The sequence below is a fragment of the Stigmatopora argus genome, chromosome 10 (assembly GCF_051989625.1).
Source record: "Stigmatopora argus isolate UIUO_Sarg chromosome 10, RoL_Sarg_1.0, whole genome shotgun sequence".
NCBI lineage: Eukaryota > Metazoa > Chordata > Actinopteri > Syngnathiformes > Syngnathidae > Stigmatopora > Stigmatopora argus.
In genome coordinates, this window is record NC_135396.1 from 15715533 (window position 1) to 15735241 (window position 19709).

Below are 19709 nucleotides of genomic sequence, written 5' to 3' on the forward strand. Positions count from 1 at the left end.
CAACAATTGCATATCAGGTAAACCGAGCAACACTATTTGAAAACAATTGCGAGCACTTTCAGAGGTTGATTTGATACCGCAGAATCCAAGTCAAAACAATTTAAGAGTCCTTCCCAGATCTTCATTGTGAACTTGTGACTGGGAGAGGAGTCAAGGTCAAACAATCAGCAGTCCTCGGATCCATGTGAGAGGCCAGGGACTGGGTAAGGAATCGAGGTTTAATCCAAGTCAAACAAGTTAGCGTTTGTCACATATAAATATAATGATGAATATTTCACATATACATATAATGATTAATATTCCAGACATACATATAATGATTAATATTTCTTCGTTGTACGGACATATATAATAGTACCCCAAATAACTCCAACAGTAGCAATGCCACCAAGAAGCAATTGAAGAAGCTCCTTATTGATGTGGCCGTTATTCCAGGAGGCTGCCCCAAATTTATACAGGCCCCCAAGGTCTACTGCAACGCCCCATTCAAGGCCAAAGTCCGACAGTTCTACGAGAACTGGATGTTGCACGGCAAGAAGAGCTACACCAAATTCGGCAACATGCGAGCACCAACAATGGAAGTTTATTTGAAATGGATTGTCGATGCTGGGGATCATCTGCCGAAGGATCTTATCATCAAGTCGTTCAAGGGATGTGGATGACCAACGCTCTCGACGGCTTGAAGGGTTGCCAGATCCATTGTTTCAGGTCAGACGGCCCGATTCAGACTGGTTTGCAACTTCTCCAGCAAGCGCGAACCAATGCTGGCGATGATGAACATGAACTCACTCAGACACTCGACGCTTTGTGACTATATTGTTAAATAATGCAATTTTATGAGGCTATTATTGATGTTCTCTATTAATGTGTTGCACCTGTATCTGCATTCCTGCATTCAAAGATTTATGTCCATAAAATAGTTATTGAAGGTTGGATTGATTCAATCAGTGCATTAGTACTGAATGAAGGCCTTGGTATGAAATGCACAGCGCGGCACTGCCAAAAGATCAGATCTTTTCTGTCACAGTGATAAGAATCAGTAAATAGAGGAGTAGAGGTCCATACACATATTGACTATAGCTTGGCAAGTACAAGCACATGTAGAAAAGAAAAAACACTTTCTGTTCACTAGTAGGATTGATGGACAAAATAATGGCCACACATGCAGAGCATAAATTTAAATTGTTCAATTCTGCAAAGTGAGAAAAACACTATAGTGTCGCATTAAAAGAAACAAAGGTCCTTCAAAAAGTGTCATGTGCATGAAAATGTGTGTGAGAATGAAGAAAAAATATGTGCCATTAATCTTTCACACACACTATTGGGAAGGCAATCTGTTAGCTATCATGGATGATACATGAGCCTCCATAGAATGAGTTGCCTGTTGCATACAAACTAGCACATTCATGCCATCAGATAAATGTGTTCAAACTCGTGTCACATCAAGAATCAAGGACGTCACTGCACTCACTCAGGAACACACACACAGACACACTTCATTACATGCATGCAAGTGTACCCTTATCTAAACGAAACACACTCCCTCGACCTCCAGTAGGAAAACATAGTCTCAAACTTTGTGTTTGGTGCAAGGCTGAATGCTGTTTAATAAGCAGTTATTTCTTCATGTTCACCTCCTCTCTGGCAGCGCAGACAAAGAAGTCAAGGGCAATGCATTTGTTGCTAGAGATGTCTCATCTCATCTCTCATCTCATTTTCTGAACCGCTTTATCCTCATTAGGGTCGCGGGGGTGCTGGAGCCAATCCCAGCTGTCTCCAGGCCAGAGGCAGGGGACATCCTGAATCTGTGGCCAGCCGATCGCAGGGCACAAGGAGACGGACAATCACGCACACTCACACCCATACCTAAGGGCAATTTAGAGTGTCCAATCAGCCTACCATGCATGTTTTTGGAATGTGGGAGGAAAGTGGGGTGCTTATATATATATATATATATATATATATATATATATATATATATATATATATATATATATATATATATATATATATATATATATATATATACACACACAGTGGGGCAAATAAGTATTTAGTCAACCATCAACCACCAATTTTGCAAGTTCCCCTAACTGAAAAGATTTGAGGGTCCTGTAATTGTCAACATGGGTAAACCTCAACCATAAGAGACAGAATGTGGAAAAAAACAGAAAATCACATTGTTGGATTTTTAAAGAATTTATTTGCAAATCATGGTGGGAAATAAGTATTTGGTCAATACCAAAAGTTCATCTCAATACTTTGTAATGTACCCTTTGTTGGGAATAACCGAGGTCAAACGTTTTCTGTAACTCTTCACAAGCTTTTCACACACTGTTGCTGGTATTTTGGCCCATTCCTCCATGCAGATCTCCTCTAGAGCAGTGATGTTTTGGGGCTGTCGTTGGGCAACACGGACTTTCCTACTCCCTCCACAGATTTTCTATGGGGTTGAGATCTGGAGACTGGCTAGGCCACTCCAGGACCTTGAAATGCTTCTTACAGGTTCTGGGGTTTTTGATCACTGTCTTGTTATAATTTTGACGCCACGGGGTGAGATCTTTCATGGAGGGAGCCCTGAGGGAGATCATCAGTAGTCTTGTATGTCTTCCATTTTCTAATAATTGCTCCCACAGTTGATTTCTTTACACCAAGTGTTTTACCTATTGCAGGTTCAGTCTTCCCAGCCTGGTGCAGGTCTAAAATTTTGTCTCTGGTCTCCTTCGACGGCTGTTTGTTCTTGGCCATAGTGGAGTTTGGAGTGTGAGAGAATGAGGTTGTGGACAGGTGTGTTTTATACTGATAATGAGATGTTGACAATTACAGGCCCCTCTAATCTTTTCAAGTGGGAGAACTTGCACAATTGGTGGTTGACTAAATACTTATTTGCCCCACTGTATTAAAATTTTGAGAACTGAAAGTAAACAAACAAATATTACAATAATTTTTGTTGTGTTTGATTTCTCCTTTGATGTAGACAAATGCACAGTGAGAATAGACAGCTTGGGACATGTTTTATGGAAGCGTTTCATGCACACTATTCCAAGGCCTTTGAATGAAAAGAACTTTTGTATATTCAGTGTTCACTGCTACTTCTTTCGCCTTAAGCGGCAAAAACAATTTCATGCAAACAAAGAGAGAATTGCCACTTATGTTGATGTTTCCTCTCAATTGTTAAGTAGAGTGAGTAAACATGGAGGGAGAGAAAGGATCGTGTGTGTGTGTGTTTGTGTGTGTTTGTGTGTGTTTGTGTGTGTGTGTGTGTGTGTGTGTGTGTGTGTGTGTGTGAGGCATGTGTGTTTTTAGGAGGGGAATTGAGATTAACATCAACTGCATTAAGTCTTGGTTATTGGAGATACTGGACTGGTTCTCGAGATAGAACTTGTCAGTAAGGTTATGTCCACCAGTCATGCATGCATTGTTGGTGAAAATGGTTTGCAAAAATAAAGTAACAATTAACTACCTGTATTTATCCTCTGCTAATGCTTATCACTCTTGTTCTTATGTATTTTTATGACCCCCTAACATTCACAATTTCTTGTTCATTCATCAACTGCTTGCAAACATCCATCTCAAATCCCCTTTCTGATCTCTTCCTTCTGTTGCACACATCTTTCTCTTCCTCACTCTTCCTACTCATTTCCTTTACAACACACTTCACTTCTCTCTCTACTCCTCCGCCTCCATCTGTCTTCTCTCCAGGTCTCTGTCTGGACGTATTGTAGGAGGTGTTTGGTGGTTCTTTACCCTTATCATCATCTCATCTTACACAGCCAACCTTGCTGCCTTCCTAACTGTGGAGAGGATGGTTTCCCCCATTGAGAGTGCGGAAGACTTGGCAAAACAGACAGAGATAGCCTATGGGACACTGGACTCAGGTTCTACCAAGGAATTCTTCAGGGTATGGCCTATGATCATTAACTTGTACTTTCCTTAAGCAAACATTAAATGTGTTGTCTTATTCTCAGGATGTGCAAAATGCAGGACGAGTAGTATATTTGTTAAAGCAAGTGGTCTTCAAATGATTATATTTTTACCAGACCATACATGGCATAATGCCGAACTGTACGCTAACCATGGTCAAGAACATAGGTTTTAGTAATTGCAGTTTCAAAAACAAAGCTGAGGAGAAGAATGCAGCTCTAACTATCGGCAGGATGACAACAAATGAGTGAACAAATTGACATATTCTACTACAGGTGAGTGGTAAATAATATATTTGATGGCCATTTGCAGAATTCTCAGATGAGGAAAAAAAAGCTTTCAAGAAAGGACACCCAAGTGCTACTAGCTTAGCACTATAGCTTTGCTTCAGTGTTCAAGACTTCATGCTTCTTTCTTGGGATCGTCAAACTACTGTGACCTATAATTGATCTACTACTATTCTTACAGATCTAGTAAATGATGAATGCCTTGAATTGGGAAGCAAAGAAAAGTAGTCATAAAAGAAAAACTTTCATTTTGTCAACCTGGCCAACACAAAAGGAAGGACAAAAATAATTTAAAAATACTGATTTTAGCATGTCGGCCTCATAGTTCTGGGGTCCTGGGTTCAAATCCAGGTTGGTCCTCCTGTGTGGAGTTTGCATGTTCTCCCCGGCCTGCGTGGGTGAGCGTGAATGGCTGGCCCTCTCCTCATGCCCTGCGATCGGCTGGCCACCGATTCAGGGTGCCCGAAGTCAGCTGGGATAGGCTCTAACACCCCCTGCCACCCTTGTGAGGATAAGCAGTTCAGAAAATAAATGAATGATTTTAGCCAACCTGACTGTAACATGGATTGGAAAACTCAAAAAAAACAAGGAAACTCATCTCATCTCATTTTCTGAACCACTTTATCCTCACTAGGGTCATGGGGGGTGCTGGAGCCTGTCCCAACTGACTCCCAGCCAGAGGTCAATTGCAGGGAGAACATGCAAACTCCACACAGGTGGACCGATCTGGATTTGAACCCAGGTCCTCCACTGTGAGCCTGACGCGCTAACCACTCATCCGCCGGGCCGCCCACAAGTAATGTAAACAGAGCCAAAGCAACCAACCAGCTCAGATTGACACAAAATTGGACATTGTAGCGATGAGGGTGTGGAGTGGACATCGGATTTCCTCTCGTGGGCACCAGCCGGCCTGAGGAGGCTCATCTCTCAGCCACAGATTAGGCCACGAATCTGGCGGGGCTAGCTTCTCAGACATGACGATAGAGTCATGCTCGCGATCCACTAACCCCAATAAACTAATGAGAATCTTGTCGAAATTATGAAATCAGGGAGTGAGGAAGAAGATGACGAGGATGACAATAAGGATGAAGAACTTACTTTGAGAATTTAAGAGATCTTCAATATGGCATGCAGTATGCAACAAAGGGTCCCGGAGGTTGATGACAACTTGGTCATAGCCATCGAATTTGGCAATCATCTTGACAGTGTCATATTCTTGTTCAAAACCATATTTGTACCAAAATAATCATCAGTCACAACTGCCCATCACCATGTTCCTTGTGCATCGAAAAACTCCAGCTGAGGCTAACTGCTTCACTTTGGTAGTGTTACGTCCACGGGAACTAGGCGGGCAGGAACTAGGCGGGCAGGAACTAGGCGGGCAGGAACTAGGCGGGCCAGCCGGCACGGGAAACCTGGTTCGTGGCTTCGGCACAGGTGCGACTGGCGGTCCAGCCAGCACGGGGAGTCTTGTGCGTGGCTTCGGCACGGGTGTGACTGGCGGTCCAGCCGGCACGGGGAGTCTTGTGCGTGGCTTCGGCACGGGAATACGGGAAGCTTGGACGGGAGAGGTCATGCGAGGAGCTTGGACGGGCGAGGTCGAGTGAGGAGCTTGGACGGGCAAGGTCGAGCGAGGAGCTTGGACGGGCGAGGTCGAGCAAGGACCTTGGACGGGCGAGGTCGAGCGAGGAACTTGGACGGCCAAGGTCAAGTGAGGAGCTTGGACGGGCGAGGTCGAGAGAGGAGCTTGGACGGGCGAGGTCGAGTGAGGAGCTTGTTCAGGGGCTCGAGCGTCCAGCCCCTCCTTCCGCTTATCCCTGCGGCGCTCGCCGCCTCCTCCGGGAGGACGGCGCAGGACGCCGGCCGCCACGTGGCGGCCCATTGTAGATGGCCAGCCGACACGGGGAAAAACCTCGCTGCTGCGCCTCCCCACAAAAACAAGACAGGCGGTATTCGAAATTCCTACCTGAGACTCCCCGCCAGCTGCCACGTGGTGATCCATTGTAGATGGCCAGCTGACACGGCAAATCCTGGTTGGGGTAATCCAGGTCGGAGTAATCATAGAAGAAGTCGGGGCCAACGTCCTCCGGGGGCGATGTATCGAAATACGAATCGGCTGAGGGAATCACAGTCCGAGTCCGAATCTCCAGCCCACAAATCAATTAGCTCCCGGTCATCCTCACAATCAGAAAAATCTGAGTCCAAACCGAGGCAGCTGAGGCGTTCAACCAGGGCCGATGGAGGCTGGGGATTCTCCCTCCATTGAGGAAAAGAATAGCTGGAGTTTGAATCCAGATAACTCGGGCGATGAACATGGCGACGGAACTCGGGTATTCTCACTTAGTTGTGCAAGTAGCCAGAAGCGACGGAGTGAGCCATGGGGCGGGTTATCGGTGGGGTATGAGCTGGGTGGCTGGTGTCGGCGAGAGCGTCCGTGGCTTCCCGCTGGGTCCATGTGGTCGGATCGTTCTATTACGTCCACGGGAGACGTCAAGGCGAGGTAGGAGGGATTAGGACCCAGTCGCGGGGAAGCAGGTGAGGACGAGGCAAATTGTGCTCATAACCAAAACTTTAATAACTTAGGAGGGACCTTACAAAATAACAAGCACTTGTGAAACGACACGGACTAGGGAACACACATGGAATCGAGGAGCAAGGTAGCGTGGCTGCATGGTAAGGGAATTTACGCAGACGATCCGAAAATGACATTATACACAGTAGGGTTTATATAGACACATCAGGGACTAATTTTGAATCACGCGCAGCTGCGTGAACACAACGGCAAGGCATGAGGGACAAACGAGAGTCGGGAAAAGGCAAAGGGAAAAACAATAGCGGGCTTCTCCTAACAGGTAGCCTCTCAAATCTGATGAAGAGGCATTAACTGACTTGAAGTAAAGCTCTCAATAACCAGTGCAGTAAATCTTCATTTTCATCATCTTCACTTCATTGTACTCATCATCGTTGTACAAATCAAGCGGAGAATAGCTAATGTCATTGTGAGTACAGTACTTAAAGTAGTATTTACACATTTATTATATATAAATTACATTTTAATATTAAAACATTATGGTATTTACATTTGCATATAATTGTAACGTTTAGTAATATATACACTTCTAGGTATTGTATAGAAGCGATAACATGTAAGTATGGTATAGATATAGTAAGGGTGATCCTACTTCGCGTTTGTTCGATTAGCAAACATGATGGCAATCAAATTTAAAATAAAATAAATACATAAACTACACAGAATACACACCAACTAGGGCACACTTCCATTTTCAACCTGAAGTTAAAACGAGCGGGTGCGTATTTTTAGGCTGCAGACTTCAAACTCCAACTTAGAGATCCTGCCTTGCCTCCCTTTTCTCATGGTACTTTGGTTTCCTCCTATTGAACTCCTCAAATTGTCCATAGTAGTTATTATTGTGAGTGTGAACAGCTCTTTCTCTATATCTATCCTGGGTTGGCAGTCAGGTGTACGATGTCTCCTGCCCATAGCCAGCTGAGCACCTGCACCCCGCAACCCTCATGTGGATAAGCAAGAGAGAAAATGAATGATTTTTTTTTTCAAAATAATCTGATCAATGAACAATAGTTTGTCGTGTTTGTATGTAAATTCTGAAGGCAAAAGTTATGACTGAGCAAAAGAACTTTACACTTACACTTTTACACTAAATGGAATAATGATAAGAGTACACAAGGCATAATAGAGGTTTGCAATGAAAGGTTACGTGCCTGAAAGGAACCCAAGATTGGCTTCACTCATTGACAACTCACTGGTAGTGATTACAATTTTAGCAGAGAATGGAGGGGGAACACTAAATGTCTTCAGTCGCATGTAGTCTCTCTCTGTGGTACTCTGTGATCATTGTGTGTGTTTATAAACCAAATAACAGATTTGAAAGATATGAGATGTCGTGAGGGTGTTTGGTGGCTTCTTGGATGGGAGCGGATGGTGGGGGAGTAGCTGAGGGTGCTATCAGAGTAGACAGTTTGTGCTTCTGTAAACAGCTCTGGCATCATCAACATAACGAGCAGGCTGAAATCTGTGGAGGGTGAAAAAGCAATTTACTCCCCCACAGCTGAGAGAGATTCACCACCACCATTAATTATCTGTGTCTGTTTGTGCGACTACATGTGTGCGCCTATATCAGGATGTGTGTGCACGCGTGTTTGTGTGTGCAATGAGCACATATAAGCATATTCATGGCCCTATGGATGCATGTGAGTGTGTGCGTATGCCTCATCCCTTCCTCTGAGCACATTTGTGCGTCGGCGTATAATTAAATGTTTTTCAAAGTACGGATGCTTGAAGGTGAATTCCAGCATCCAGTTTCTCCATTATCCCCTCAATCATTGTTCAAGAATCTGGAAAGAGTCGCATCATACTGTTACACATCTTCCCCCTCCAAGCTGCAGTATATTTGCACAGTCATCATTGCTGCATTGCCATCACACCCATCGACAGGCTTTTACCTTATAATGGCTTGCACATTTGTAATAATATCCATACATCTGCACGGTACCAAATTGGAGACCTTTAATCACTCAGAGAAGTGATAAAAGCTACATAGACAAAATATAATGGAGGACGAGTTCACGGGAAGCTCACCTTGCTGTTGTAAAGTTGCTGACTTAACCATTCTCTCTTCACATTGATAAAACATGCATACATGTCTCTTTGAAGAGAATAAATTATGCTCTTGCTCGAGCTCGTCCTGTCACGAGGTGAGGAGTGCAGGCGTAAAAAACATGGAATGGACCCAAATGCAGAGAAACAAGGGCCAGGCAGGGTGACGGTAACTGAAAAATGTATTTAATTTGACCAAAAACAAAGTGCAGATCAAAAACTATAGAACAGAAAACTTGAAAAACATGGCAGTATTCTCACACTAGCTTGACAACAACTTGACAGCAAGTAAATACAACCTGACAATGACGTAACATGAACAAACCAAGGAAACCTAAATTCACTTCCATGGGTTCACGACACATAGGGAACAGGTGGGTGACACATGAGGTAGCAGATAGGCTGAGACACACAAAGGATGAAACAGCAGGTGAAAACAATGAACAATCACAATGACAAGACAGACAAGGGCAGACATAAAGAAGAAGAAAAAAACAACAAAGCATGACACCTCCGTGACTCCGATAAAACTAAGGACTATAGTAATAGTGTAAAATGTACATGGGGTTGAATCCGGCCCAAACAGTTGTTCTTTCTAATACATACCTTTTAGTTCATTCAAGCAGTTATTACAGAATCTCATGCTCTTATTTTTACACGAGAGCAGTAAAACCGAATGTGCTGTGACTTGTTTGAATGTTTCATCGATGCACATTTTGCACAAATTTTGTGAATGCATCGAGCACGAAGTGATTGTGTCCCTGCAGAAGGGACACCTCTATACCATTACATTCGATGCATTCAGTTATAAGGCAGTTTGCAAGGCATAATGAGTCAAGTAGAAGTTGTCTGGATTTCAAGATGTGGAAATGCATGCTAATTTAAGATCATATCTACACTACACTTTGGTATATGATAAGCAGATGAACTGATAATGGATGGAGCAAGTTATTTGGTGGTCCACTGAGATTTGCACATACGTAGATGAAAGCAAGTCATAATTTCTAAAGAGGTATAATCTTTTGAGATCAAATTTTAAGTAGTAAAAACTTACATACACAAATGGAGGTTCGTACACCTGGCAAGCCTGCATGCCGAGGATGTTGAAGATGCCTATCTGATTGGGTTTATGGTGGTAGGATTCATGCCAATAGGAGTTCTCGTAATACTAGCCCACCGCAATTTCCAAAAGCCGTTCCCAACATGCTCTGAATGGATGAGCTGCCATACTTGGTGGAATGCTCGGCCGAGGTTGCATGCATCTAAGTCGAAAAGGTCCACCCCAAGATGGATTGTGGTGGGTGACCAAATTTGAGGGCTCAACCGCAGGATGGATATAATGCTTGACCTCCTGCCCGAACGAGATGACAACTAGAAAAAGTGAGCAGGCTGGTCTGAAATGTGGCCAAAAAGGCACTGGATTGGCACTGGAACTGATTGGACACCTGGAACCAAGACACAGACATCACTGCAGGTACACATCCTAATCTTTGGCCATGGAAGCCTTATCTCCTTGAAAGAGAGTGCGCAGATGCTGCTCAGACCCCCCCTTCTCTCCCCATTCACCACTCCCAACATTTCCCACCTGGTAACGACTATGGTGGAAGCGTAGGACAGGCATACACACAATCACGCTGGACTGATAAACTCTCACGTCGTTTGATTCATACCTCAGGGTTTCCTTTACCCACACCCGCCACCCTCTGGAGAACATACGGAAGTGGTGCAAGTGCCAGGGTGCTGCGTCTGTCCATGTCCTCATGGCACACCTTTGTCCAAACTCACCTGAAATATTGTAAGCATTTTAATTCATGGTGTCTTAGTGTAAATGTGCTTTTATGTTGTGGCTTTTATTTTCAAGACTGTCATTCTTCTTCCTTGGAAGGGAGTGAATCACGTTCCATTTCACACACCCGTAGCAATATCCATCGTGATATGACAGGCAACTCAACCTGTATACCCACTAATTAGCTACGTGATCTTGTGATCATCTTGGTTGGTCTGTTCCTGAAATAACAAATTCCACCAGCCTAGGTGTGTGGTCACTAAAGAATCATTCATTATATCTTATAAGTAATGCTTACTTAAAAAGACTAAAAACATTGAATTTCTGTGATGCACTTGCTGTTGAGAGGTCTCATGTCATTTTCTAAACCGCTTTATCCTATTTATATTTGGTGGCCGAGTGGTTAGCACGTCGGTCTCATATTTCTGAAATCAAGGGTTCGATCACAGCTCGGTCCTCCTACGTAGAGTTTACATGTTCTACCCGGGCTTGCGTTGGCTTCCTCCGGGTACTCCGGTTTTCTCACAGATCCAAAAAACATGCATAGTAGGCTGGTTGAACACTTTGAATTGCCCCTAGGTATGAGTGTGAGCGTGAATAGTTTTCTGTCTTCTTGTGCCCTACAATTGGCTGGCCAAAAATTCAAGTTGTTTCCTGCCTGCTCCCCATTGGTTGGGATAGGCTCCAGCGCCCCTCACAACCCTTGTGTGTAAGAGCAGTATGGAAAATGAATGATTGAATTACACATAAAATGCATGACAACAACAATAAAATCAAGGGTTAGGGTTAAATGTACATTGAATGTTCCAAAATAGAAGTGTGGTTAATTTTGAAAAGTGGTGAGATTTCAAAAAGGTTTTAAAAGCCTTTAGAGTCTTGGAGGTCTTTCCCAATGTGGGGACACTGTTTCAGAGTCTAGGGGCAGCTGCTGTGAAGGCCCAATCACCTTTGATAGTTGGCAAGACAACGTGCAAAGGGACGGGGATAAAGGAATCCATGGCAAGGAGAAAGGAATTCATGTCATCCCATGACTGATATCATCCAAGGAACCATACCAGACATCACCAGACATCACCAGACATCAGGCAATTTGAGTCGGGCATAGACCGAATGCCGACATCCAAAATTATCGTGAGCAAAGCTGAACTGGCAGACTTCTTCAGGCCAGGGGTCGGGACATTTAATCATGCCACTCCAGTGTTGCTCATAGTTAGCTGGGAATCACTAGGAATAATAACATATTTAAGATTGAGAATGCCCAATCGTTCATTATCTCGAAATGTAAATTTGTGCCCCCCCCAAAAAAAAAATTAACCAGGATTATGAGGAATTCACGCTGTAGATAAGGCCAAGAAGCTGGCTCAGTTGGTAGCTACTGAAGGCTTCACTGACATGACAGCGGAGGACATCAATACAATGCTCGAGAGCCATTAGAACCCCCCCTCCCCGGTGAGTGGTTGTCTGTCCCCTTGTGCCCTGCGATCGGATGGCCACCGGTCCAGTTTGTCCTCCGCCTCTGGCCCGAAGTCAGCTGGGATAGCACCCCCAGTGACCCTAGTGAGGATCAAGCGGTTCTGAAAATGAATGAATGAATATATATATATATATATAGAGAGAGAGAGAGAGAGAGAGAGAGAGAGAGAGAGAGAGAGATTATATTTAGATTGTAATGCATTACATTCTTTTCATATGCCTATAACTAACATTTAATAAATACACTTCTTGATAATTATACTTATCTACCTGCGATCAGCTAAATCAAATGGAGAGGAACTATTTTCACTGCAACTTCAGTACTTAAAGCATTTGCCGAAAGCAGTATTGCAGAACTACGTCAATCCATCCCATTCCTGTCACTGCAGCTCGAAACCTGATGGCGTAGTCAGCCATACTAGGCCTTCCCTGCCGCAGCTTCTCCAGGGCTCACACTGTCTCGCTTATCAGGGACTGCTGGTCAGACACTCTTCGGAGAGCTGCCGTGAAAAGCTCTGTCGAACTGCAAGCGGGGGATCCACTGTCCTACTCCATGGTCGCCCATTTAGCTTCTAGGCGTGTTAGATAAGAGACTATGAAGGCCAGCTTGACTTCCTAAATTCCATGAATTCAGAACTTGATCTTAAAATGGAAAACAAGAAGGTGCGGCAGTCGCCCGTTTCCCCTGAGAACTTGTCACGAGGCGCAAGGTGGGGAGTTCAGTCAGCAGACACATGATGATCAAGAAGCATTCAATCTTTCATCTTCCATACCGCCCATCCTCGAAAGGGTTGCGGGAGTTGCTGGAGCCTAACCAGTCAGTCGCAAGGCACACAAAGATCCCCACTCCCACTCATACCGCCACCAGCGGGAATTGAGCCCGCGCCTGCCCACACTGAAGTGAAGCGGATGAACCTCTACACCACCTGACCAAGAAGCAACTATTATAAAATGTTCTTTTTTTAACCTGCAAAAACTTTCCTGAAACATGCAAAAGTGAATTTCTGCATTGATGACTTGTGAGGAGAGAAGACTGGTGAGGCAGAATGGGTTAAAATATTAAATTTTCTTGTGGTTTGTTGGCCACTTACAGTAGCTCATGGAGGCCTGGAGGGATGTGTCCTGGCACAGACCAGTTAACCAGATTTCAAAGCATTAACGTGTTAACTGCACTGGCACGAAATAAACTTGCGGCACATTTTATTCCACAGCGGAAAGGCGCCATCTACGAAAACACATCCCTAAATTCTTTCAGATTAAGTAACTAATGCATTTTCATCTGTGTATTGGATGATTACGGATATTTATAAGTTCAATGGAGGTAGGAGAATTAAAAAACAAATGGAGACATGCAACTCTTACAGTACATCTGCATTTAACCAGATAAGATAAACTTTCTTAGCATAATAATCAAAAGCCAATAGAAAAAAGACCAAATCTATTGTATGTTGTTTGTAAAAAAATAATAACAATAGAAATACACTTAATCATTTGGAGATGTCGCTATTATATCAATTCTCTCATCTACCTAGTCAAATAATTAAACATTTTTAGTGATTTTACTACCTGATTCTCAAGTCAAAATACAAATAACCATCATTTACTGTGGAAAAAAAACAGGCCAGTGTAAATGAGGAAAATGTGTGGATTTGAGTTTAATGTATCCCCAAGATAGGATCTAAATATTGTCAAGTTCTACATTGTTGTAAAAATGATATCAGAGGCCTTTGTCAGGTGTAGCATTGCCGGAAATTTGAACTTTCACTATATTGTTTATGAAATAAATGTTTTCCTTCAGCAAAACATTGGGTAAGGCAATGATATTCACTTTGCAGTATATTGAAATGATCGGGTATTGAATATGGTCATTCATTCTCCCTCTCTTTCCCTGCTTCTCTTCTACTCAGAGGTCCAAAATAGCTGTATATGAGAAGATGTGGTCATATATGAAGTCTGCCGAGCCAACTGTCTTCACCAAAACCACTGCAGAAGGAGTGGCAAGGGTGCGCAAGTCCAAGGGAAAATATGCCTTCCTCCTGGAGTCCACCATGAATGAGTACACGGAGCAGCGCAAGCCTTGTGACACCATGAAAGTTGGAGGCAATCTGGATTCCAAAGGCTATGGAATTGCCACACCCAAAGGCTCACAGTTAAGGTAGGTGGAGTAGTGTAACAATAGGAAACAGTAACAATAGTGATACTGTGCTATTGCTGCGATATTCCACCTTCCCTGCTGTGCCTTTCATACAACTATTACTGACATTGCTGTCCGGTGAAAACAAAGAAAGCAATAGTTTATTTTTTCTCATTACTGTCACAGATGGTCAAAGTACACCCTCAAAATTGGAAAACAGAAATTAACACAAAAAACCCTATTTCCCACTAAACAGTTTTCACCAAGCAGCAACTAATGTTAAATCTTTACACGTGTAGACATCATCATATCTCCTCTTGATCACCTTGAGTTTGTCTCATTGTGTCTCTGCCATTTCTATCATTGCTATTGTTATGTCCATTGTCACTTAAAGATGCTCTTCTATTACACTTTTTATTTCACAGGGCCACCTTCCAGGTATCACTGTTCATCTGTTCACTGTCTTGTGTTTGTGTTACTACCATGCTAAGGCATTGTCTTGATCATGATTATGATGATGATAAGTAAATCAGTGAAGTGACTATGAGGAGAGGCAAAAGCTTCAAGCTGAGGCCAATGCAACCACATCCAAAGGGGAAATTATAGGAAACAGCAATAAAAAAGAACTGATTAGAGGGGGCTGACTAATGGGGGGCTTAAACTTGATCTTAAACAAACATTAACTTCTACCCCTTGTTTCCTTTTAAGTAGGGATGGGGTTTTATAAGGAATGGTATTGGGATTTTAAGTCACAAATTAATTGTTGTTTTTCCCCTCGGGGGATATTTCTTTTGTATAGGATATACTCTTGCAGTGTTTTTCCATTGTGATATATGCCTGCTGAGGGAAAAAACACCAGTCATAAAATTAATTTCAAACCTAGTAACATGCGTGTCCTATAACCTCCCCTGTTAGTGGTGCAATCAAATCCCTCAAATATGAGCAGCTTGGGTTTGTTGCCCTGTTTTGAATATAATATATATTTTTATGAGGTTACAGACTGCATGGTCTTTCCTCACAGTAATATCTGTACTTGTCTCTTGGTTCTTTCAATCAGCCTAAACATCAACTAGTGATAGCATGTGGAAACATGCTGGGAGTGTAAACATGAGGCTGCCTCTACTCATAGTGCCATTCTGGCAACAAAGAATGTTCTCTGATGATTAGAATCAGTGCATTTTGAAGTTTTTTTATAATGATATGTGACTGTTTATGAACTGTTGTTAATCCATTGCATCTAATCATAGCTTGTAGATTAGATCACCCCAGAGAAGACTGCCTTGATACATATCTCTAACTAGTGACTCCCCTTACAATTAACACAAACAATGCAGTAATTTTGCCTGAAAAAAAATCTAATTATGGCCTTTTTCCTGTTATTGATTAATAACGCCGCTCTATTTAGCTGATGAGCTGCAGTTAGTTAATAACATCCAAAATTCCCAAAGCAATCAATCCATCCATGTTCTAGTCCTTTTCCTGCATTAACTTCACACAGGAAGGCTTGAGATAAGATTTGAACACAGAATCTCTGACTGTGAGTCAGAAAAGATAGGATCATGCCTCCTCACAGTAGTGGCGCAAATAAGGGAAAAAGTGATTCTAAGGACTTATGAATGGCAGGCCTTTGAAAATAGTTGTTTTTTAGATTTACAGCACTGGAGTAAAGACTGCTATTCAAGAGCCCAGGTTCCCTGGGGGATTCCTGCTCCATTGGACCGCCAGCATTCCATAAAATTCAAAGTTGTACCTGAAATAGTGCAGAAAAGACTAGTTCTGATTTCTCCTAGCCCAAACCTCTACCAGACTTTGTTTCTCAGTTAATCATGTCATTGTATTCTTTCTTTGAAAATACAGGAGAGAGAGAAAGAGAGAGAAAGAGGGAGAGGGAGAGGGAAAGAGTGGGTGAGAGTGAGAGAGCGAGAGAGAGCGGGAGAAAAAGAGAAACAACCGGTAGAGAGACAACGAGGCCATTTCTTGAGTTACTAATTAGTACTCTTTGATGTGATGACTCCTCTGCTAATTTGGCTGGCTTCTACAATGTGCTAACCTTGTGCCACTGCGAATGGGAAGTGAGTGAGGTGTTGGGAGATAATACGAATATCAGTGGTGTGCCGTCAGGGCCTTCAAGGCCTTCTCTGCTGGCCTAAGAAATATCTGAATCATAGACTGATGTTAATTATATTTTGTCCATGAATACGTATTAAATAATTCCAAATTGTCTGTCAGCTTCCTTTCATTGCTTTCCCCCTGGTTGCACTGCTTCCAGATGTGTGTTTTCATGTTGAAGCATTTAACCAATCACATTTCAGCCATTATTTGTTGCCAGGGTCAAAAATCTGCCTGAAGGCCTTCACAATCAGTTCTGCAGGCTCTGCTGCATTAAACAAGCGACGATAAGACTGTTGCTTGAACCAATCAGAATTCGATTTGGTGACTCCAAGGCCTTCTCACAGGCGTAGGGATACGTCATTGCCTTCTCGCAGGCGTAGGGATACGTCATTGCCTTCTCGCAGGCGTAGGGATACGTCATTGCCTTCTCGCAGTCGTAAGGGATACGTCATTGCCTTCTCGCAGGCGTAGGGATACGTCATCGCTTTCACCAACTATGATTGGCTAGTGATAGAGTGGACTAGCCAGAGCTACCAAACTGTATCTGGAGCTAGCTGCACAAGCAAATATATTGTTGTGTCGATTTAATAGCGGTTTTGTCAACCCGCAATGGCTGAAGGAGGAGAAGAAATGGATTTGTTTGCAGATTTACTGTCAAAGCCATTTTAGAGACGGACTTTTCAAGAAAAAAAAGCTGGACATCATTAGGAAAGGTCGGACAACTCCAAAGCAAGCAAGACTCTCACAACCGGGAATGAACATTTTCAGCACTAAATCGAATAAAAACGTATGCCAGAAATACGACAGGACAGGCTCGACTTTCAGCATTAGCTTCGATGGCAATAGAAAAGAAGGAAAGAGAGGAGGATGGATATTGTGCACAGGTAAAAAGGATTTTTGGTGAGTAAAAAATGGCTATATTCCATACCTGTCAACCTCTGCCGATAACTGCCCTTATAAATGATTATGAATCCCCTTACAAACCCCCCAAAAACCTTACAAACACCGTACGAATCGTACGGTGTTTGTAAGGGTTTTTTGGGGTTTGTAAGGGGAATCATAATCATTTATAAGGGCAGTTATCGGCAGAGGTTGACAGGTATGATATTCCTAAATAATATTTCAATTGTATGAGGTTAATATTGATGATTTTTTTATGTGTCGCAGCTGTAGCGGCAGTAGAGGTTTTATAGCCATAAAAAAGTTTTTGGGATTGGATTGGATAACTTTATTCATCCCGTATTCGGGAAATTTCGTTGTCACAGTAGCAAGAGGGTGAGGATGCAGAAATAGGAAAGGCATTTTAGACATAAATAGATAGGTAATAAGTTAATAAAGAAATAAAAACATGAATAAATATATAAATAAATAAGCGTGTTGCTGATATATATATACATATATACATATATATATATATATATATATATATATATATATATATATATATATATATACATATGTATATATATACATATATACATATATATACATACACATACACACATATATATATATATATATATATATATATATATATATATATATATATATACACATACATACACATACATATATAAGCACATATATACATACACATAGATGTACATGTATGCATACGGTAGGTCTTAACACTGAGCCATTTGTTTTGTCAAAGAGCCTGACAGCTGATGGGAGGAAGGATCTGCAGAAGTGCTCCTTCTTGCAATGAGGGTGCAGCAGTCTTGCTGAAAGAGTTTCGGAGGGACTCCACAGACCCATGCAGGGGGTGGGAGGTGCTGTCCATGATGGACATCATCCTGGTCAGCATCCTGCCCTCTCCCGCTTCCTCCACAGAGTCCAAAGGACAGCCCAGAACAGAGCTGGCCCTCCTGACCAGCGTATTCAGCCTGTTCCTGTCTCTCTACGTGCTCCCGCATCCCCAACAGACCAATGCATAAAACACTGTGGATGCCACCAGAGTGTCGTAAAAAGTCCTCAGCAATGTCCTGCACACTCCAAAGGACCGTAGTCTCCTCAGTAGGTAGAGGCGGCTCTGGCCTCTTTTATACAGGGCATCTATGTTTGTGGACCAGTCTAGTTTGTTGTTGAGGTGAACACCCAGGTACTTAAAATTCTCCATGATTTCAATGTCTGTACCCTGGATGTTCACCTGAGTGGTCTGTTGAGGATTCCTCCGAAAATCAATGACCATTTCTTTTGTCTTACTGGTGTTGGTGTAGAGGTGGTTTTGCCTACACCAGTCAACAAAGGCTGTGATGACTCCCCTGTACTCCAGGTCGTTCCCGTCCGTCACTCGTCCAACAATAGCGGTGTCGTCAGAGAACTTCTGGAGGTGGCAGGTGTCTGTATTATGTTTGAAGTCTGATGTGTAGAGGGAGAAGAGGAGTGGGGAGAGCACTGAGGCTTGTGGCGCCCCCGTGCTGCAAGCTACCACATCAGACGTACAGTCCTCCTGAAGTCTCACATATTGTGGTCTGTCAGTGAGGAAGTCGATGATCCATGCGGCTAGGTGGTTCCTTACTCCAGCCTCTTCCAGTTTCCCTCTCAGTAGGACCGGCTGAATGGTGTTGAACGCACTGGAGAGGTCAAAAACCATCATTCTCACCGTGCTTCCCGTGTTCTCCAGGTGTGAAAGAGACCTGTGCATCAGGTAGATGGTAGCATCTTCCACACCAATGCCTTGACGATAGGCGAACTGCAGAGGGTCCAGCTCTGCATTCATCAGGGGGCTGAGGTGATTGAGGATGATTCTCTCCAATGTCTTGATCAGGTGAGAGGTTAATGCTACCGGCCTGAAGTGGTTTGGCTCCCTGGGGTACGCAGTCTTAGGAACTGGGACCACACAGGAAGTTTTCCACAAGGTGGGGACCTTCTGTAGACTGAGGCTGAGGTTGAAAATATGCAGAATCACTTTACCAAGCTGATCCGCACACTCTCTCAGTAGTCTGGAGCTGAGGCCGTCTGGACCGGTAGCCTTCCTTGCTTTGATCTTCTTTAGCTGTTTTATCACCTGATCGACAGTAATGCAGAGACCGGTGGAAGAGGAGGAGGATATATATATATATATATATATATATATATATATATATATATATGTGTATGTATATGTATATATATATATATATATATATATATATATATATATATATATATATATATATATATATATCAGTGGCGGCCGGTGAATTTTCTCGTAGCGCCTTCAACGTATCAATCCAACCCTCAAAAACTATTTTATGGCCATAAAACCTCTACTGCAGCTAGAGCTGCGACACATAAAAAATAATCAATAAATCAATGCACAAAAATGGGGTAAAATCCACTTCCTAGCAGCATTTCATGATTAAATACAAATAC

General features: G+C 42.9%; 1 protein-coding gene across 9 annotated transcripts in view; it reads left to right on the plus strand.

The window, feature by feature from the left end:
- Nucleotides 1-19709, plus strand: part of gria4a (glutamate receptor, ionotropic, AMPA 4a) — a 132466-nt gene that overhangs the window by 103685 nt on the left and 9072 nt on the right. For 8 of the 9 annotated variants that reach the window (XR_013303705.1, XR_013303704.1, XM_077612311.1 and 5 more), the window contains exons 14-15: nt 3703-3901; nt 14014-14261. Coding sequence is in view for 6 of the 9 variants with exons in the window: in XM_077612311.1 (XP_077468437.1) it covers nt 3703-3901; nt 14014-14261 (447 nt within the window). In the remaining 3 variants the exon portion in view is untranslated. Of the gene's footprint in view, nt 1-3702; nt 3902-14013; nt 14262-19709 lie in introns of those variants that run through there. The other variant, XR_013303706.1, reaches the window with a different exon arrangement.